Source organism: Bidens hawaiensis, unplaced genomic scaffold, assembly GCF_021521415.1.
Source record: "Bidens hawaiensis isolate Kalapana, Puna unplaced genomic scaffold, B.hawaiensis_p1.1 tig00005481_1, whole genome shotgun sequence".
Lineage (NCBI taxonomy): Eukaryota > Viridiplantae > Streptophyta > Magnoliopsida > Asterales > Asteraceae > Bidens > Bidens hawaiensis.
The window spans coordinates 458,040-479,491 of record NW_027491350.1 but is presented as its reverse complement, the minus strand read 5'-3'; the positions used below and the strand labels follow the sequence as shown (position 1 = coordinate 479,491).

The 21,452-nt window shown below is 34.1% G+C and overlaps 3 protein-coding genes and 1 long non-coding RNA gene across 4 annotated transcripts; 2 read left to right on the top strand and 2 right to left on the bottom strand.

Annotated features, from left to right (window-relative positions):
* Positions 1–1,933: 1,933 nt before the first annotated feature.
* LOC143629905 (U1 snRNP-associated protein usp106-like) lies at positions 1,934–9,838 on the top strand. The gene is made up of 13 exons (XM_077099053.1): positions 1,934–2,118; positions 3,088–3,140; positions 3,285–3,453; positions 3,532–3,595; positions 3,784–3,863; positions 4,409–4,562; positions 4,704–4,765; positions 6,308–6,382; positions 7,123–7,181; positions 7,520–7,601; positions 7,705–7,748; positions 8,291–8,512; positions 9,653–9,838. The coding sequence occupies exons 1-13, from the start codon at positions 1,972–1,974 to the stop codon at positions 9,669–9,671; spliced, it is 1,230 nt and encodes a 409-aa protein (XP_076955168.1). The 5' UTR covers positions 1,934–1,971; the 3' UTR covers positions 9,672–9,838.
* Positions 9,839–10,545: 707 nt separating this feature from the next.
* Positions 10,546–12,455, bottom strand: LOC143629890 (uncharacterized). Its single transcript, XR_013153045.1, has 3 exons — positions 11,978–12,455; positions 10,760–10,830; positions 10,546–10,679 (listed from the first exon to the last, which is right to left on the bottom strand). It is a non-coding gene; the product is annotated as an uncharacterized LOC143629890 (long non-coding RNA).
* Positions 12,456–13,445: 990 nt separating this feature from the next.
* On the top strand, positions 13,446–15,414 carry LOC143629864 (uncharacterized). The gene is made up of 5 exons (XM_077099017.1): positions 13,446–13,533; positions 14,140–14,366; positions 14,511–14,591; positions 14,726–15,076; positions 15,209–15,414. Exons 1-5 carry the CDS (start codon positions 13,446–13,448, stop codon positions 15,308–15,310), a joined length of 849 nt encoding a protein of 282 aa, XP_076955132.1. The 3' UTR covers positions 15,311–15,414.
* A 1,901-nt stretch (positions 15,415–17,315) lies between these two features.
* Positions 17,316–21,054, bottom strand: LOC143629889 (thioredoxin F-type, chloroplastic-like). The gene is made up of 3 exons (XM_077099037.1): positions 20,597–21,054; positions 18,508–18,607; positions 17,316–17,716 (listed from the first exon to the last, which is right to left on the bottom strand). The coding sequence occupies exons 1-3, from the start codon at positions 20,902–20,904 to the stop codon at positions 17,582–17,584; spliced, it is 543 nt and encodes a 180-aa protein (XP_076955152.1). The 5' UTR covers positions 20,905–21,054; the 3' UTR covers positions 17,316–17,581.
* Positions 21,055–21,452: the final 398 nt, after the last annotated feature.

Genomic DNA, 21,452 nt, shown 5'->3' with positions numbered 1-21,452 from the left:
ATTTTATAATTTATAAATATATAAAAACCTCGTTTAATACAATATCTAAAGTTATATTTGCAACTTTATTAGTAACTAGGTTTTGTTCCCCGTATTATAGGGACTGTTTTCATTTTTTGTTTATAATATTTATATATTTTTTTAGATTTTAATTTTATTTACTGTAAATAGGTTAATAATATACTTAGGTTTGATGATAAAGGGATTCACAAATAAACGAGATGTTATAACCCGTTTAAAAGTTATCTGGGTTTGGTGAGGCTCATGACCCGCTTTTTTTCTTATAAAATTGTTTTTCAATTATAGACAAAATGGCAAAAGACGTCCTTTATGTCTGACCTGATTTTCATTAGACGTCATTTATTAAAAAAAAAATAGCAAAATGCATAATTCATGTTTCAAATCTTTTTCACGCAACGTCATTTGGCTCTAACCAGTTAAATTTTTTCGTTAAATATGGTCTTTAACCGGGTTAGTGCCAAATGACGTAGCGTGAAAGATATTTGAAACATGAATTATGTCTTTTGCTATTTATTTCAATAAAGGACGTGTAATGAAAATCAGGTCAACACATAAAAGACTTCTTTTGCCATTTTGTCTTAATTATAAATAATATTTTTTTTAAAAAAAACTGGGTATTAATTTTTAGTATATCCTTATTTTATCGGATTTTCATATCAAATATTTGGTGAGATTAATTTTTAATATAATGAGATGTTATAACCCGTTTAAGGGTTATCTGGGTTTGGTGAGACCCATTCCTGTGAATTCGGATCAAATGCATGAGAAGCCTCTATTTACAAATAAAGTAATCTGTTGGCTTGAAAGGACGAAGGAAGCAACCAAACCTTTTAAAGGTTTCGTTTATATATATTTAAGATTCTACAATAATATATTTAAGATTTACAATTTACAAAAAGCATATTAAAGCTGGGTTATGTTTAAATAAGAGGTTTGATTTTCCTAAGAAGGTTAGGAAGGAGGGTATTTTAGTCTTAACACTTTAATATCAAAACCCACTTAAATTAATTTAAAAAACCCACTTACATAAAACCCATTTGCATCTTCACTCATCTCCTACAACCACCATCACTCCATCGCGCACCGCCACCACAACCGTCATCCACCGCCGCCGCCTGGCAGGAAAAGTCTATGAAAGTTTCGCCGGAAAATTTCACCTGAAAAGTCGTCGGAAAACAATCCTCGAGAAATTTTGCTGGAAAAGTCGCCGAAAAATTCACCGAAAAGTCGCTGAAAAAAAGTCACCGGAAAACGGCCGCCGAAAAAAACACAATTGAAAACACTATGAAAAACACAATGTAAAAAAACAATGAAAAAAAAACACTATGAAAAAAAAAACACAATAAAAAACACAATGAAAAAAAAACACTACAAAAAAAAACACAATAAAAAACACAATTGTATGACACAATTTAAAAAACATAATGGAAAAAAACACTATGAGAAAAAAAAACACAATGACAATACAATTGTATAACACAATTTTGGTAAAACACAATACGTTAAAAACCCACTAATTTTTTTTTAATTTTTATAAAACAATATGGTACTCATATAAAAGACAAAAAGACACTCGTTATTATGGTGAATTTGTTTTTCAATAAAAACGTCACAAAAAAAAGTTATGAACTTTTAAAAATGACGGGGGAATTTGGCATGTGCCTTGCATGTGGAGAGAAAAAGTTAATAAATGTGCCATTCCTTTTATGTCATTTCCCTTATTTTCACGCATGATTTCTATCTAAACTAATCTCAACCCTCCATATTCAAAACTGGGGAACATGATTATGATTATAAGCTAATATATTAAAGATATCAAAAATTAAATATTTTTCCCAAAATAATACAAGTTAAAAAAACCTTTATTGGTCGATTGCTCTTGCCTTGTTCATTTTCCCCCAAAGCAAAAACAGAACACCAAAACCCTAACCACTCGCGAGTGGTGTTGAGATGGATGCAATCAGAAAGCAGCTGGATGTGTTAATGGGAGCCAATCGGAACGGAGACGTGACGGAAGTCAATCGGAAGTACTACGATCGTGACGTCTGTCGTCTCTTCCTAGCCGGCCTTTGCCCCCACGAACTCTTTCAACTCACCGTAAGCAACAACACAAATTCCATTCCTCTTATTATACTCCACAAGTATACATTCCGACACAAAATTACCGTGCCTTACGGTTTTGGTTGTTAATTTCACCAAATATGCTGTGAAAATTGGGGAAAATCATGTTATGCGAGAGAATAGAAAAGAATTGTGTTCGTTTGGATAGCTTGTTGTGGAATTGAGTCCTTTGAGCTTTAGATTAACATATTTAGTTGTGTTTTTGGGTAAGATTTGCTATAGAGAAACAGGTAGGGGTGCAAATGAGCCAAGCGCTCGTGAGTTGCTCGAGATCAGCTAGTTAAAATTTTGAATTGAGTTGAGCTTAAAAATAAGCGTGTTTAATAAACGAGCCCGAGCTTCACTTGTCCGTTTGAATAGCTTATTGAGGAATTGAGTCCTTTGAACTTTAGATGAACATATATAGTTGTTTTTTGAGTAAGGTTTTTTCTAGAGCAACAGGGGAGGTGAAGTTAACATAGCATGCTTGCAAATTTGCAATTTGTTGTACTCTGTCTTACTACAGTCAACGTGTGCACATAGTTTTCAACGGCACACTTAAGGTACAAAGGGAGAGCCTTGGGCGTAGGCGCTTAAAAAGCTGAGGGCTTGAGATAAGCAAGGCACATAGCATAAGCATACGATTTTTGGGGGCTTTAAACATGTTTTAGGCTTGTTAACGGATACTTTAGGATGGTTTAATGCCTTTCTTTGGATGTTTTAGACCAATTTGTCTAGAACTTTTAGAATTTTGCTAGAAATTTCAGCATTTGGCCGATTCCTGACCAAAGTTTGGTCATAATATTGCCTGAAGTTCGCAGAATCCCCTCGATGGACCTCGCAGTCCTTGCTCGAGGGCCTAGGCGTGTGCCTGAAGGGATTTTGACAACATAGCTTGTGCATATAATTTTAGCTCACATTTAGTTCTGGTGATCCTTACTTAGTTTTTTTGTCTTTTGAATTCAGAAAATGGACATGGGACCTTGCCCAAAGGTGCACTCTTTTCAGCTGAGGAAAGAGTATCCTTTTGCTTACTGTTTATTTAATCAATCTCATATTGAGGATTATTTTAAAGTGTTATAAAGATGCTATCAAAAGTTTCTAGATCACGCGTGAGATTCGAACACTGGGGTTTTCAATGCCTGTTACTTAACTGTAATCAGATACCAAGAAGCAAAGGCAAAAGGTCAAGACAATTATGATAGGGAATTGGAGGATCTTATAGATAGACTAATTGTTGAATGTGACAGAAAAATTGCAAGAGCTCTTAAAAGACTTAGTGAGGAGGATGCTAAAGCAGCTATTGCTATATCTGTGTCTGAAGTTACTCAGGTTGATTTAACTTGCCTGTTGGGCTATTTTGTGTATTAGTTTATTTATTTATTTATTTTTAATTTGCTGAATGCGCAGACGCCTGAGATTCTTGAGTTATCAAAGCAGATAAAGGAGAAACTAAAAGAAGCCGATCAATGTGGTAAATGCCATTCATACTAATAAACATTTTACTTTTTTGTTCTCTGTAATTAATCCAAAATTTTTGTCTATCTAAAATATAGGCCACACCGTTATCTTATAATGTCCGATTATATCTCTTTATATACGCGTGTGTGTATATATATACACTTATGCAATATACTTATATGTTTTATTCTGGCACTCTAGACCTAGAAGGGAAAGCAGATATGAAGATTCGAGCTATGGAAATTGTTGAAGAACTCAGAATTCAAAGAGCAGACAAACAGGTCCATTTGTTTTTGTAGACTTCGCATAAGTGTATATTTTATTTGCTCCTTGTGACTTTATTTAGAGAAAGCAAGGAGAGATGTATTTTATTTGTAATTTTGATATGTTATGTTAAATTCTTTGTCTCTTGATAATTTTTTTGTAATCATCATTTTAATTAATCAAACGACTTATAAAACATATATTTGCTAATGTTTCACATGTGAGGGACTTAACTCCTATGTAATCTTTCAAAACACAGTTTTATTAGTTTCAATACTTGTTGAATACTCTTCCACAAAAAAAGTTTATCTTCAGAACTTATCAGTAAGATTCGTTATTCTCAAGCTGTATTTCTTTTAAACTAATGGGATAAAGAGTCATGTAAAGTTGTCCTTCCCAAGAAAACCTCCTTATGCAATTCCTTGTAAATAGAATTTGAATATAAAATAATTTGTTTCGTTGAATTTCATGAATTAATCTGTCATCTAGTGGCTAACAATCAGCAGTTGATCTGCATTTTAGCATTTTCATTCTAAACGTTTTTTGTTTGTGTTACTACCAGTCAATGCTTTTATTAGATGCATTTAACAAAGATCGAGCTTCTTTACCGCAACCTCTTCCAAATCCACCACCACTGGCAACATTGCCTGTGGCTAATCCTGATGCCCGCACTCAGGAGTTGATTAACGAGAAGCTGAAAAAAGCAGAAGATCTTGGTAAGTCTGATTTCTTAAATCACAAATCCATCAAAGGGCAATTTATTGATTTTATTCAGTCAAAGCATTGACCTCTATTAGTTGTATGAATACAAAAATGATTATAGCTGCATCATGCATTTTCATTTGTTTTTTTTATAGGCGAGCAAGGCATGTTGGATGAAGCACAAAAAGCACTGGAAGAGGCTGAAGCACTTAAAAAGGTTTGCAACTTTCTGACACATATTTTTTTTTCTATTTCATCCCGTTCAGTTGTGAAATATATTTTCTGTTAGATTAAAAAGAATTTGGTTATTTTTTTCTTGTCATAGTATTCAGCTAGTATTATCCAGTTTTCACAATGGAATATGATTGCACTCTAGGTCAAGATGATGGGAGCATGAAATAACATGATGTATGTTTTTCTTTTTTCAATTTTTATTGTGCTAATTATTGAGACTGGATTCCAAATCTATGGTCAAGATATGAAGCACTTTGAAATATACGCTTATATAGATGATGGCAGAGCTGCAGAGATGTGGCAAAAATGGGTGGGTCGGGTCACAAGTAATATTTTAGGCTGTGTTGACTCCATAAACTTTTTTTACATTGTTTTTGAAGTTTGTAGATATATAGCGTGTCTAATATGATTACTTATTGAATAAATTGTTTAGGAGGTTATATGCATTAAAGTTACACCCTCAAGGTTGCGTTGACCCAAGACATTTTTTTTTCCATTCTTTTGAACTTTATAATATATAGTGTGCCTAATATGATTACAGAAGTTATATTTGTTTACTTAATAATCAAAATTTTTGAGCAATATTATTTAGAAGATTATAAGCATTAAAACTACACCTTGGGGCGAATTTGGACATGCTTGAACGTTTTGTCTTGTTTTTTAAGCTATTATTTTTATATGCTCGTTTGGACTGTTATGAATAAAACATAACCTATAGACTAGGGGGTAGATAATTTGTGCTAGCATTTGTGTATTTACCGCCTTAAATTTCTTCTAAACTTGTGGGTGAGTTTTACATGGGTGTGTATAGAATTATAGCGAATACAATAGTCTTTAGTTTTTCACTTCTAATTGTTAATGCATCTCAAATTCACTTCTAGCTTGAAAACATTGTGTTATGTTCTAATTTTAAATTGTAGATTTAAATAATCAGCAATTCAACATGACAAATTTAATGAATGCTAGACCATGTTTGATCTTAGCGAAGATTCAGGTTGCATTTTATATTTTCATGCAAATGCGTGTGGTATATTTTGCAACAAAGAATGGATTTTTTTTGTTTTGAGTTTATTTGTTAGTTTTTAAATTACGATTAGAAGAATAATTACTACAAGAGTATATATATTTCTTTTAATTCAGAAATTTAGGAGGTAAGAATACACTTTGGGACATTCTCGATTCATTTCCCACCTGACTCATTTTTGTTTAAGCTAGTGTTGTTATCTGACCCAATCAAACATAACCCAGATCAACCCATTTGTAATAATTGGGACCTACTAGTAATATTTTGTGATTTTTAAGGTGAATTTAGCAACTTAAGTGGTGTTTGGTTTGCTGTTAAGAATCTCTAATTGTATGAGTTTGATAACTGTATGGATTTTCAAGTTCAATGCTTTATGTGGGTACGGAAGATTTCCAAATTCATGGATGGCCAATTACTATATGCTTTTGAGTCTTCTAACTCGTTTCTTTTTATCTTGTGTACTTTACTTTCTTTAACCCTTTTTTCTCTCTTTTTCGGTAGCTCTCAATGCACTTTGCTCCTCGGCAGGAACCTGTGACAGACTCCTCTAAGTTTACTGCTGCAGACGTGCGAGTTGTAAGTTCTCCAACTTTCTATTTACTTGTGAACTTATGTTTTTATCTTTTAAGGGCTAAATGGGTAAATTAAAGAGATTGCTATAAAGCAAACACTTTAAATGGTATAGCTGAAAAAGCAAGTCAAAAGTTGCCAAAAGTTTATCTTGAATACATGAAACACCTAAATCACTTTATCCATAAGAAGTTAAGACTGGCTAGCATTATAAAAAATCAACATCTTTCTTATTTTTTACGAAAAAGTATATTAAAGTCCTTAAGTTTTGCTAAAAAACACAATAGTCTCTCAACTAACTTTGCTAAATCAAAGTCTTTAAACTTATCTAGAATGCACGAGCTTGTGAAAAAATAGTTAAAATAATAACTTGTTACCCCTTAAATTTGTCAAATTTGATTAAGCGAGATTCAACTTTTTTGCAAAAAGAATTCTACCATCTTATTTTGACAAATTTAAGGACTTTAATATAGCAAAGTTAGGCTGAGGAACATTTTCATGTTTACAGACATAAATTAAGTATTTGAAAATTGGGTTGGTTGACTTTTTCTTGTAAACTAAGTTTTTTTTAATCATATTAATCCTAATTTAAGTTATTTTATATTAATAATCATATCTTCATTTCAAGTTTTCCTTTTGACAAAATGTGTTCCAGGTTAAAAAGTTGTCACAGATGAATGAATCCATTTTAAGTATTAGAATTTTTTTATAAGTTTTTCTTGACACACTCTGATCTACCTTTTCAGACTGACCAGAAGTTGCGTGTTTGTGACATTTGTGGAGCCTTTTTAAGTGTTTATGACAGGTAATTTCTTTACTTTTACAATGACTAATAATAATAATTCCTTTAAATTGTTATTTAAAGGATGATAAAAAAACTAGTATCTAGGATTTAAAGTAACTTCGGTGTTTGACCTGGCGATTATACCTCCTTGTCACCAGCAGGCTTTTGGGCCCAGTTTTACGAGGATAAACTTTTGCTGCTAAAGAATGTGCGTTTTTTAAATTTCTGTATTATGCTTGTTTGTTGATCATCCTACCATTAGCTAAACAACCATGAGACATTTTCTCGATATTGTTAATTATTGTGCCATTTTTTTTAATTTGTGAATTATTATGCTTTTTTGATAATGTGTGTCTCAGTGATCGTCGCTTAGCGGATCATTTTGGTGGAAAGCTCCACCTTGGCTATATGCAAATTCGTGAGAAGTTAGCTGATCTTCTGGTAATATATGGATTCATCTTTTACTTTTATGCCCCTGGATGCTAATAGTATTATTTGCTTCTTAAGGCATCCGTGTTTAATTCATCTAAATTTGTTATGTCAGGAGGAGAGAACCAATAGACGCAAGGTTCCGGAAGATGATAGAAGGTAATTTTGTTTTTGTCTCATCTATTTCATTGATGGATGTGAAAATTGTGGGACTAACTGATGCGAAAATTGTTCAATGTTTTTACTTTCTATATAACGAATTTGTGTCAAATATGCTTATGGAAAGTTTATTATTTCAATAACAATTTTGAGGCCACCCGAGTTTTATTCTGATTCGGTTATACTAATTCAGATAAAAACGTGCCAAATGACGACAATGCCCTGTAATATGTTGACCCATCTTCAAGTTTTATTTTTCATCTTTTCAAGATTTCAAGGGTGCATTTGTCACTAGTCAAATTTTTTTGTCAATGCTGATATTAATTGAAACTAGATACATGCTTGGATAAGATGATTTAGGAGGTTTGCTGTATTAAAATGATAGTTTTAGTGACTTAATTTGTCTTCCTTTTAAATTAACTTTTCTTTTATTTTAACCGGTTGACCCGTTAAATATGAAATATTACTTGAGTTAACCCATTCATTAGTAAACATATCGAAAATTTCATATCTTGAGTAGAACAATTAAAACTTTTATTTAGATCGAAAGAACGAAGCAAAGATCTTGAACGAGAAGGTAGCAGAGACCGAGTCAGAGCTAGTAGCCGTGATCGGGACCGCACACGTGATAGTGATCGTAGGAGCCGCGACCGGCATCATGACCGTGATCGTGGTTATGAACGCGATAGAGAAAGAGATCGTGATTCAAGGAGCCGACATAGATCACGGTCAAGGGACCGTGTTAGGGATTATGATCGACCAAGGTTTGATTTCTATTGCCTATCTTCTCATTTTATTAACGGTTAATGACTTTAATCTCTTTGCTCTTTTATTTGCTAGTACTTTAGATTTCTCTAATTTTTGTATTCTCAGTAGATTACTGCTCTTTTATCTGTTAATACTGCAAGGGTGTACATAAAAACGAATTAACTGACCCATAATTGATGTGTCGGTTTTGGTTATCGATATTCTCAAAACCAACTCAAGTACATTATTTTGGGCCATTATAGTTGGGCCAGACATTTGAAGAACAAATCTAGTTCATGGTTAATCGACTCATAACCAAACTGAACCAATATGCAAAATTGATTATTTATAACCGAATTAACCGAAACCGGTCGATTTTTATACTTTGGTTAACCGAAAGTCCTGTCTAGGTTATGGTTTTGGCCATGCACACCCCAGGAATCCTATACCAGGGTGTGCGTGGGTCGGTTTTGGCCCAAAACTGTAACCATAACCGTACTTTTGGTTAATCAGTGAATGATAATGGACAGGTTATGGTTTATCGGATTACATGCTGATTTGGTTCAGTAATGGGTCGGTTAACCATAATGACAAAAATAGCCCAAAACAATTTGTAAACGTGCCAGAAATTTTGGGCTTGAAATCATAGAGCCACAGCCACTTAATAAGTTGCTATTAGACATTTGGGTTTGAACAATCTCAGCTTCGCCATTTGACACGTGTGTATAATTACACAAGATTAGAAATAAAAAAATATATAATTCATAATATTAATACGTATTGGTTTGGTTAATCGTGTATTTAGTATTACTTGGTTTAGGCCAGTTCTTTCGGTGATGAATATATCGATAACCATAAACGATCCACTAAAAAACATTAAGTCGGCCCATCAGTTTTTGGTTAGGTTCGGTAGGGACTAGGGTGGGTTAATTCAAACTTCACCAGTAGAGCTTGCTATGAGTTGGATTTCACTGGGTACGTTTGTTTATTAATGTATGGAACGTGTTTCACAAATAACCAACATTTTTGTCATTTGATTTTACCCATTTGGGCTGTTAGAGATAGATAATAATGAAGTTGAATGCTCATCGGTAAATGGGTCAAGTAGAAAACTCAGATATTTTAATGTGTTTTTCAAATTTTGAATTCATGTGCAGGCGTTATGACCGTTACTAGCAATGAAGCGGATGAAATGTTTTCTTTTTTGGTTCTTGCATAAGCATTTGTTTTTCTTTATTATCGGGTTGGCAATGTTTAACATCAGATTTAAATCTTAAATTATGGATCTAATGAGTACTAGAACGAACTGTTTTCTTTGTTTTTGTTCGCATTTCAGGATTCCGTAATGTTTTCTGGTTCAGAATGTGAATTTATGACCCATGTGGCCATGTATTGGTGCAAGTGTATTGAAATTTGAAAAAAAAAAAAAACAAACGATCATTTTATTTTCAACAGCTCATATATAATCACAAGTTCACAACCATAGAATATACAAAGTTTAAAAAGTTGTAATTCGTAAATACATTTTACAACAGTTTTGAACCTTTTTAGAATTTGAAAACTTCTACAAAACTTTTAAACATCTATAAATATTTTTTTTAATTGAAAATGGTATGTTTTAAGATAAGTTATCTTGATACTTAATTTCGTTATGAAAAAGAAAGGTAACATTTGGGGATGTAAAAACGTTTGTGAAAATTATTCAGATTGGATAGAAAAAAAAATATGGTTTAGATTTAGGCAGCATGAATACATGATGGTTGACTAAACACGTTTTTAGGCGTTTTAGCTTCTCTTATCGGAGTCCACTTCCGCTCCCGATTGGCACCTCCCGGTGACCATGGCCCCGAGCAGTACCTATTGCCATTTCAGCCTCTTAATTGCTTCCCTGTGAGCATTCCCGAGCTAGCTGGCACTATTTTATTATGAAAGTTTTTGAGGAAACAAATTTTAAACTTCAATAGTTTTGAACTTTTGATAAAATAAAGCACCTTATTATTTTACATTAAGAACACAATTAATGAAAATATACATTATTATATAATATGACCATTAGTATTCAATATCCTTATAACAGTACCGTGTTACATGATCTTCAAACAAAACACATGATTACATGTACATGTATACCAGCAAACTAATCATTCAAGAACAAACACTCCTACCATCACCATGTCTTGTAGCCTAACCAGAAACATCAATAGTAAATATTAATTATCACAAATAAACAGATTCAAAAAGAAACTCGAGTAAAGTTAAATTACCTCGTAAAAAAGTTTCCATGTTGTTCTAGAACTTATGCATCAGCTCTCTGATCATCTCCCTCACTTTGTTTCTTCTGAAAGAAAAAAAACACAAAAGTCGCAAGAAAATTATAATCTGAAGTGTCCGACCAACAAAATAAATAGTAGCTTCAACACGATTCAAGAATCACATAAAAAGAGCATACAAATGTTTATAACCTCCTCAATCTTTTTATTTAAAAGATTATTACTTTTATATAACTTTTTTTGTAATCAAATTTAAGACGCTGGGAATGCTCATTTTATCATATTATGCTTATGGTTATGAGAAGCAGACAACCAGTTTACTGACAACAGTTTATTTGACCCTCAGGGCAAGACTGTATTTGAACACATCAACAAGAATCAGGTTGTAACAAGCAATCTAAAACTGCTTATTGAAAACCACTGTGATCAGGGTTGTTCTAGGCATGAGATATTCAGACACCAAGACGTTATATCCAGATTCCAGAGACTACTTAACATCTGCACGACTCGTACAAATGTCAGATGGTTTCACATGGCATTGACAAAAACCTAAACAAGTCGTATAGAATGTATATAATGAAAGTGCAAATTTTTCAAAACTGAAAATTTTGAACAAGAGTGATATATTATAGGGCCTATGCAAGGCGTAAGTTCATACACGAAGAACTATGAAAGGCGCATAGAGCCTATACGAGGCATATAGTTCTTCAATATGAACTATATGTGTATACCATATACGAGGCGTATAGACAAGTCAAACTACAGGTCCGACATTTCGTGCACGCGACCTCTATTCTACTCGTATAGGCCTATATGACGAGATGCTATGACATCACTTGCTCTATAAAATTTTAATAACATAATCTAACCATAGCTATTAAAGCCCTTGCTTCTTGCGCTTGGGCTCATTTTTCAGACGAGGCTCAATAAATGCGCTTCTAGTTCCTAGGTCTAGGAGAGGATAAAACTGAGCAAAACATACGCAAAGGAGCGCTACTGAAACTAAGGTCTAGGAGAGGTCAACTTACATTTGAATTTAGATGATATTAAATGTTATATGATAGCTTTCTTTTATTCTATTTAAAGACTAGTATTACATTTTAATTTTTTATTTAAGTGCGTTTAATGTTTCATATGCATAATATATTTCTACAAAAATCATACAACCTGTAGCCAATTCAAATTAAAACAAATTACTTAAATTCATCATACCCGAACGCCTCCAGACCGATCCTGAACCACAACCAACTCCGTACTCAACCGATCAACATCAAACACATCACAATCCTTTGGCACTTCAAACGACGAAAGCGCAAACTGCTTAAACACAACACCAACATCAAAGTAAATAATCCCAGAAGTGGGAACATCCACATGAATACCCTTCACAGGGAACCACAGAAACAGATCCTGGGCAGCAATCCCAGAAAGATTGGAGATTTTGGCGTAACTGAGAACCCCAGCAAAGTTCCAGTCGAATCTGACGCTAGTTTCGAACTTGGTGTCGCAGGAACTGTTCAAATGGACTTGGAAGCGGTTGGTGGATGGGTCGATGGTGTAGTTGGTGATGCCTTTGGGGAGGAGGCCGATTGGGAGGCCGTTGGCGCTTAAGGCGTCGTAGATTGATGAGGAGGATTGGGTTATGGTGATGAAGAATGAGAGGATTATTATTATTATTGGGAGAATATTATGAGGATTCATTGCTTGAATTTGGAGGATTTGTGATGGGATTTGAGAGATTGTGTGAGTTAGGGTTTTGGTTTTAGGAAAAGAGAGACTTGAGAAGAAACGCGCCTTTTCTATTTAAAGAAATGGTGGCAAATAGTACCGGGTAAAACTCACGAGACCCGTTTCTTCACTGTCTCTGGATTCTAAGAATACTATTAACCGGATCTGGGTAGGTATTAAGGATAAGACCCGTTTGCTCATCGCTAGTGGCAAACTTGGGGTGCGGCTACGCTACTCACGTACAATTGGGTTCGGAATAGAAGAACAATAGGCGAAATTGGGTTTGGAACTTATTAGTTGAATCGAATGGGGGTTGGAATTGAGCGAACTCTGAATCAAATCAAAAAGAACAACCGAATTATAAATCAACATACTTTATTTGAGTAAGCATAAAACCGACAATCTGGGTTTAAGTTTATTCATGATGTTAAAATGAGTGATTCTTTACCCACAAACAAAAAACAATATTTGTCTTAGTATTTGACTTGTGGTATGAAGTTTAATTTGGTTAAACCTTAATTTGAAACCAAAGATGATCGCCAGAATCTAATTTGTGTATTTCTGTTGTTTATTGATGAGACAAGACGATCATGCCTGCCACATGCTTGGACACTTTGGTATGTGATTAAACTTAAAAAAGAAAGTTAAATAAGTTTGGAAGTATAGACAAAACCTGATAATTAAAAAATAAAGCATAAAAGACATCAACTGTATATACACGGTTGACACAACATAGAGGAACAAAATACATTTTCCTCTTCATGAAATATTAAATAATAATCATATTATAAGAAGAAAACAATAGCAATATTCAATAATTTATAAAATTGGTTAGTTGAAGTGGTATGACGTGGCATTTTGACATCCCTAAATGCAGAAAATACGCATTATCCTCTGAAAAGAAAAAGAAAAATCCAAATGAGCAATGCAATGGCATCTTCTTCATACAGCAATGACAGCACTACCCACTGTTTCCCTTCATCCGCCCATCGCCCGTCGCTCCGGTACCATCCACCGCCGCCGTCTCTACCCACTACAAGGTTCATATTTTGCATTCCTGGATTTTAATACGTCATCATCGTGTTTCTATCTATAATTATTTGTGCCCGGTGTATTCACACAAATCTTAGTTTAGAAGACCCGGTTACTTATTAAGTATCTATAAACATTTATAGTTATAACAACTATGTATGAATAACATTATATATATTATAATATTTGCTGTATCAAACAATAAGCTCGTTTAGGATTGCGAGTCTGGTTAGGTGATATATGAAGCTCAAGCCCTGGCTTGTTTACTAAATGAGCTTGAATTGAGGCTCGAGTTTGTTTAAACTCAGCTCGATTCATGCTTTTAACGAGCCAATCTCAAGTAGCTCACTAGCAACTCGGCTCGTTTACTTTCCTAATCCTAAACTAAATGAGGTCGTTCTGCAAGCATCTTTCTTAGTTTCTTAATTTTAGATAGTTTTACTGTACATCCGAATTCGTACTTTTGACTTTAGATGTCAAAAGGATTACTTTTTTACCTCAAAACGGATCTGCGTTTTGTAGTTTTTGTTACTAGTAGATATGATAATTAATTATTAACAAAATTTGTTTCAATGTATATTCTGACTCTAGAATTATAAAATTGTTTAATGTAGTAGCAAATGACTCCAAAACAACACAAGTGTCGACTGATCTCGCCATTGAAAAATCAGAAGGCGACAAAATTGTTGATGGTATGGATTTTGGTGAACTATGCAATGAGTTTGAATGTATCAGCAGCCCGTCTGTTGAAGCTACTGCGAGACAACTTGTACGGGACATTTTAGAGCTTCGAGAAGGCAATCGGGCTCTTGGAACTTATGCTGTTTCAGTAAAATATAAGGTATTTAATATCAGTATATCACACAAATAATATTTAATATTTATGTTAAATATTTTTACAGAACCTTGAACCACTTTTTCATCATTAATAGAATTTTTGAGCGTCTTTTTGTTATTATAGTGAATGTGTATTGTGTTAATGTAGGACCCGGTTAGAAGTTTTACTGGCCGTGAGAAATACAAGAGACCATTATGGTCACTTGATGCATTGGATAAACCTAATGTGGTAAGTGTATTATACAAAAATTATGTTGAATTTTTTATAGTATTTGCCCTAAATATATTATTATGTTTATCTTAAAACCGCAACTATTCCAAAATTATATCTCCCTCTCTCTCTCTGTCTCTTTGTCTCTTTAGAGTGTGCAGGACATGGTGATGTTGTCTACCAGTGTATTGAATATTAAGTGGACTTTGAAAGGAAACCCAAAAAACCCAATAGCTAGTGTCGGTGGGCCCGTGATTGTCAAAGTCAACTCTCAGTTTACACTAAACCAAATAAGCGGTCAAGTTATCGAGCATGAAGAAACATGGGATTTATCTTCATCATCACCAATTTCTCAAGCATTTTTTTGGGCATCACGCCGCTTGTTTTCCACAGTCGAGTCTGCAAAAGATTTATCTGATTCTTTCAAGAATGTTTCCAGCAGTATTTCAACAGAAAATAAAAATGTGGATTTCTATCCGGACCCGTCTGGTGATCCCAGAAAGGTACGCTAAACTTGGTTTTAAATTTTAATATAGAATAATTAGAATCAGATAATTAACTTTAACAAAATAAGTTGTAGGAGAAGTTGTAATATGTGTGACTTAATTTTAAATTTTATTTTATGCTTATTGTAGTTTTTTCAAACTGAGGATGACTTTCAAAGGGATGCCATTCAACTCGCGTTGTTTCTGGCACTTTTGTACTTTTTAGTGCAGTTTTTGAGGACGACGTTGTAAAATGACACCGTAAGTATAAACTATAAAATACGAACTGCGTAAATGATGTAGTTACTGATACCTTGTTGTATTTTTTGTTTTATATAAAAGGAATTTATGTGTGACATGCCTTTGCATTGTTCTAACTTTGATATATGTATTCATGTCTATATATTTTGTGAAACAATGTTTCGTAAATGATAAAATACATGTATTTTGGGTTGCGGTAGGTTGGTTCGAATGGTGGTTAATAATGAACCATTATGTCCCTTCAAATGGTGGTTAATAATGAACCATTATGGATTTATGTCCCTTCAAATGTTGGTTGATCATTGTGTCCCATTTAAGGTGGTTAATAGCAATTAGCAAACCACTGTGTCCCTTAAAATGATGGATAATGGGGCAGTCAATGTTTATGAATCATCACCAATTCCAATACATATATTAGTCATGATTTTTCCCTTACCATGTTACTAGACAATCATGTTAATATTTGAACATGATTGTTTAGTCACTTGAAATTCTTAATAACTTAATTAGTTAGAAACTATGTTCATGTGTTTATTTAGTTTGTCAATGCTTAAATAAACTTGTTACAAGTTATGTTCGGATTTTTTTCATTTCACCTATGAAAATGTTTTTATCTAGGAAAAAGGTTAATTACACAAAAACCATACATCACCTTTTGTCATTCGTAACTAGGATGCGCAGCATGCTTTTAACTTTGTAACTAAAGAGGTTTTGATGATGCAATGGTGTCTATGTTGTTTTACCACTACAGTAAATTATTGAAGTAGGCTACAAACATGATAAAAATTACAACATCAAAGGGCGGTTCGGTTGATCTCGAAGGGGTGGTTTGGAGGAGATCGAGATAACGATTTAAATAATTATCATTATCTTATTTAGTTGTTTGTGTTTGAGTCAATTATGTTTGCCTATCTTTTTGGTTTCGAGATAAGGCAGTTACCAAATCCTAGTTTGCTTAGGAGTCAATTTGTATGGGTATATATATAGCCCACGTTCTTGTTTATTTTCTATGTATTCTGCTTTCGGTTTTTCATTTTGTTGAATTAATAAAAAGAGTCGCTTGTTGAGCAAAACCTACGGTTTCTATTTGGTTGTGATTCTTGATCCACTTGTGAAAGTTTAACTTAACATACAACAAAGCATGGCTTATAGTTTATACTCTCAGTTTTGAATACACGAGTATTTGAACGCATATGTCGCATATACATTGTTCATCTTTACTTTGCAGGCACATTTATTTTAGATTCTAAAATAACACATAACCCCAAAAACACGCGTACATAACGTTCCCGTAGAAGGGCAAATTGCAAATTTGAAAACTACAGAGTTTATTTGTCACTTCATATTTTCTGTACTTAATTTTTGGACACACACACCTACCTTGTGCATATATAGTGTTCTTTTCAAGAGCACATATATACTGCATTTCACATATTCATTTAGACAAAAGACTATAAATACCAATTTTTATAAGTAAATCTTAAACAATGGAAATGGGCATGTATAGCAGTCAATTTATATAGTAAATAGTAAAAGAATCAACATGGTTCTCGCAATTCTAACAAATTATTAGTTCGGAAACAAGCCCCTATGTTGCGTTGTTCAAATAAATATCCAGTAAGTTCATAAAAATGGCATTTTGGGTTCAAGTAACATACACTATAATGATGCAGTTTTGAAAGCGATTAATGGCTCGAGAGACTCATGATTAATCAAAAGACGATAAATTGAACCAAAGTTCCAAGAACAATGTTCTTATGATATCAAACATAATCAAAAACTCAACTAAACTCCAATACGTAAAACCGAGTACATATAGTGTTGTGAAGTAAAAAGATAATGCAAAATTCAAACAAAAGATAAAGTAGTAACTTAAAATTCAAATAAATATTTAAAATAACCTTTGTAGATAAACCATATCAATTAGTTAATTATCAAGACTTGAATATGAACATGATAGTATAGACATATAAGTATTATAGGCATGCAAACATGCACTAAAGATGAATTCAAGAGCGAATCTTGATGGCATTGGAGATTTTAGACCCGGTCACAAACATCCACAAATTGAGCACTGGTTTCAAACGAGCGTTACTCAGAGGTGGTGAACGTAATAAGATATACACATTGGTCAAACCCGAGACATTTTCTAACAACATGCTCTAACTTTGGGCATACCAACGATGAAATTCGAATAGTTATTAAAATATCAATTTGAAACATATGAATTAGTAATAGATTATTATATAAACAGGTGGTGGTTTAACTGGATCTTACTTCTTCCATGGCAGCAACCAGACTATCAAACTTGGCACCAGTTACTTCTTTTGCAATTTTACCATGTTTAAGAATCTTGAAGGTAGGCACCACCTTTATGCCTAGCTCCTTTGCCAGTGACTGTCTAACAAATATCAATATTACCATCTAATCCAAATATCCAATGTAGTATCACAAAGGGGGTGCAAATGAGCCGGGTCGCTAAAAATAACCGCGTCTATATCGATAAAGAGTTTGAAACCAGCCGAGCCTTATCGAGCCCGAGCTCCGCCCTTGTATGGGAAGATCTTTTAGGCTCGTCGAGCCATAACGAGCCCTGTGTATTTTTAAGTTTTAGTTTTTTTGGACTTTTATGTATTAATTTCACACTGCACAACTAAGCTCGAGCCGAGCTTTGGCTCGTTTATGGTGTTGCACACGAGCTCAAGCCAAGCTTAGGGTCGAGGTTTTCTCGAAGATATATAAAGATAGTTAATATGTATATAAAATAATTAATAAATAATAAACGAGCCGAGTCTGAGCTCGAGCTTGAAAACATGGCTCACGAGCCAAGCTCGGGCTTGGCTCAGCGTTTACACCCCTATTAAATAGGTTGTCTTTGCATGTTGACCGGTCAAACACAAACGCAACACAAGTTTTCACGGGTTGACTGGGAACACAATCCGTGTAACCCGGAATAGTATTTACAAATAATTGCGTTTCATTTCTCTATCATCTTTTAAAATTTGACAGGAAATACGAATCAGTTTAAGTTATGACATTAGACATATTAAAGACAACCCATTTAGGCAAACATGTTCGCGGGTTCGACAAGACCACATACTGTTTAGACTAAACCCCAGCACTCGAATTTCGTGTTAGGTTATGGTCATGTCAAAAATTTGCACCCCTATCATAAATACTAAGCATACCTTGTTTTCTTGATTGCAATCAAGCTTCAAGAAGACAACATCAAGATACTTCTCAGCCAATTCTTGGAATTTGGGAGCAATTATCTTGCAAGGACCACACCTATCAAGTTTTAGATAAAATCAGAAACCACGGACAAAGTTGTCAGTAAACAAATACCGGCCAATGTTGCTAAGTTGTTGGGAATTTATCTTTATCTTGTTTTCAAGTACAAATTAAAACCACTTTGCCATCTCCACTTTGGTGGGATGGTAAAGGCTTTGGCCTTTGGGTGAGAGGTCCAGGGTTCGATTCCTGGCAACGGTGGTTTAATGTAAATAATAGGAGGAAAGCATTAACATTAAAAAAAAAAAAAAAAAAAATTAAAACCACTTTGTTGGATGCAAACCCAACCCCATATTAGAAAACCAGTGACGAATCAAATACAAACAGCTCTTAACGTGAGAAACATACAAATAACTAACTGGAGTAATTATGCTATCAGAGTAACAATTATTATTACTCAACTCTTTTAAAACTATAGTAAGTTTTATTACTTTACTTTTACTTTTTATAGTGTAATTATTCTAGTTCAATACTTTATAGTAACAATGATTGCTAATGTAGAGTCTGAGTCTGTAGTTATTTGTACATTTAGCAAGTTAATTTAATTTGTACCGGAAATATGTCGGTACATAAACATTCTAGATCTGTCATTGATTTTTCACCAACACATCTAACTATTTAATCTAATCTAATTTAATCTAACTATACTATTAAAGCATGATGATTTTTCCATATGTCATCATTCTATGGCCTCCACATAAGATGCCACGTAGAAACCATGTGGGCATCTTTCTATTTTATCAAGCCCATCAATTATGCTATATTTGGAAATCTCAATAAATAAGTTACAGAAATATTCTAGATGAATGAATATATATATATACAATTTCGTTAAATATTCTATTAGTATGTTCTAAGGTAACCTTTGACTATGATATAGGGTATATTTGGTAGGGAGCTTTTAGGAGCTTTTAAGAGCTTCTAGCTCCATATTTAAACACTACTAGCCATTGAGAAAAAGCTACAAGATTTTACATTTGAATTTACAAGTTTGGTACTTGAACTTCCATCAACTTTTGTTAATTTATATAATAGTTACGTATTTTACCCTTATTCAAAACTAACTACCCCCAAGAATCTTTAAGAGACCATAACTTTTTCACACGCTAATATTTTTTAAACAAATTACATCATAAAGACGAGCATTTTATTCTCTTTAATTTGAGTATGATATTGCTATACTTCTTTAACTTTAAAAAATCAGCATACTACGTAATTACCGGTTAGGATTGGCAACAAGTCGAGTCACGCGAGCTCAGGTCATGTGTAAGACCAAATTAGGGCCGGAACAAGTCGATACAAAAAGGGTTAATTGAGTTCGGTTCGTGACGGTATGGTTTTGAGTGAAAAGGGGTTAGGTCGGAACATGTTTCAGATTAAAACAGTGCCTGGTCGGAAAGGGTTTCAGATCAAAGCAGGTTGGTTTAAAAAATTATCTATTTGAAATTACTGTATATTCCAGCTTTGTTTCTTGATTTTCGCCACCGGTTGCACGCTTACTGTCTTTACACGAATTACACAGCTACATTCGGGTTATGTGTGCACTGTTATCGGGTGAATCATGTACCGACACTGATTATGCGGTTGATGTCACGTTGCGCGCGCACTCCGACGCACCTACCAGCTTCTAGCTAACAGCCATGAGCCAGCAGCTAGTGTTGCCAAACATACCTATAATGATCTTAACATTTCTCCTAATCACACGGGTCACTATCCAATTTTGTATTTAAAGATGTTTTCAGAGATTTATGTGTATTAAATTTAACTTTTTTGTTGTATTTTTTAACGAAGGTCTATGTATCACACGGCTCTATCGTAGTGTTATTGCTGCACTTCATTTTTCTGGTGTAATCACTCTACTTCAAAACTGTTCAAAACTGTAATGCAACAATTATTCTCGTTATTAATGTAACTGATTTGTACGTACCTCTTGATTTTTCACAAACGTATATACACAAAACAATCAAGTACCAAAAATTAATTTACCATTGAGTATACATATCAAGAACCACAGTCTTATCACCAGCAGCATTAACGATCGGCCAAAACGTATCCTTATCAACTTCAGTAACCACACCGACAACCACCGCCGGACCGGAAGTCTCCAAGTTCGATCTCACCGTTACCGGAGACCTCAATTTTCTTCTATCAACAACCGTCTTCACTAAACCGAACGACCGCTGAGCATCTCCGGCGACGGTGGCGTGCTTGGCCGGCGGTGAGAATCGCGGTGCGATTGATGACGCCGGCGCCGGAGTAATCGGCCGGCAGAGCTGATTAATTTGTAACGCCATTGTAATGATGGAAGCTGTAGTGTGTGAGTATATGAGTGGTTGTGAGGATGTGACTGAGAAAGGTTGATGGTGATAATATGGGGAAAGGACTGATTTGCCCTTGGGTTTGGTTGATTTGATGCGAATATCTGGGGGTGGTTTGGGTATTGAGGTTTCTGTGGCTGCTTTTGGAGAACGAACGAATTGAATGGTGTTTGGGTGTGTGGTTGAGAATGTTGTGTCAAGGAATGTTTGGATTCCTTAAACAAAGGGGTGGAAGTGTAAAGATCGTGAAAGGTGAGGGGTGCGTAGTGAAAATCTAGTTCAAGATTTTTTTGGGGTTCACAAACTAGGCTAAAATAACCCCGTTAAAAAGCTAATCATTTTTTTTAAAAGTTAATAAGTTTTAAATTGGAGAAAATAAGCGATCCCAAACACCCCCTAACTTATGTCAATGATGAGAGATAGGGATCAGAATGGTATCGAAAATCCAATCCCGAAAATTGCAATTTTTGGTACCGGTACCAAAATGTTCAGTTTGGTATCAGTACCAGTATTTAAGGTAAATT

What these genes read in the sequence shown, in the direction of transcription:
- LOC143629905 (XM_077099053.1), top strand. Translation starts at nt 1,972, where the DNA reads ATGGATGCAATCAGAAAGCAGCTGGATGTGTTAATGGGAGCCAATCGG. An exon ending in AGGCTGAAGCACTTAAAAAG is followed by an intron (nt 4,766 to 6,307) that starts GTTTGCAACTTT and finishes CTTTTTCGGTAG; the next exon opens with CTCTCAATGCACTTTGCTCC. An exon ending in GTTCCGGAAGATGATAGAAG is followed by an intron (nt 7,749 to 8,290) that starts GTAATTTTGTTT and finishes ACTTTTATTTAG; the next exon opens with ATCGAAAGAACGAAGCAAAG.
- LOC143629889 (XM_077099037.1), bottom strand. Translation starts at nt 20,904, where the DNA reads ATGGCGTTACAAATTAATCAGCTCTGCCGGCCGATTACTCCGGCGCCG. An exon ending in CTTGATATGTATACTCAATG is followed by an intron (nt 18,608 to 20,596) that starts GTAAATTAATTT and finishes AAAACTTGATAG; the next exon opens with GTGTGGTCCTTGCAAGATAA. An exon ending in ATTGCAATCAAGAAAACAAG is followed by an intron (nt 17,717 to 18,507) that starts GTATGCTTAGTA and finishes TTTGTTAGACAG; the next exon opens with TCACTGGCAAAGGAGCTAGG.
- LOC143629864 (XM_077099017.1), top strand. Translation starts at nt 13,446, where the DNA reads ATGACAGCACTACCCACTGTTTCCCTTCATCCGCCCATCGCCCGTCGC. An exon ending in CTGTTTCAGTAAAATATAAG is followed by an intron (nt 14,367 to 14,510) that starts GTATTTAATATC and finishes GTGTTAATGTAG; the next exon opens with GACCCGGTTAGAAGTTTTAC. An exon ending in CATTGGATAAACCTAATGTG is followed by an intron (nt 14,592 to 14,725) that starts GTAAGTGTATTA and finishes TTGTCTCTTTAG; the next exon opens with AGTGTGCAGGACATGGTGAT.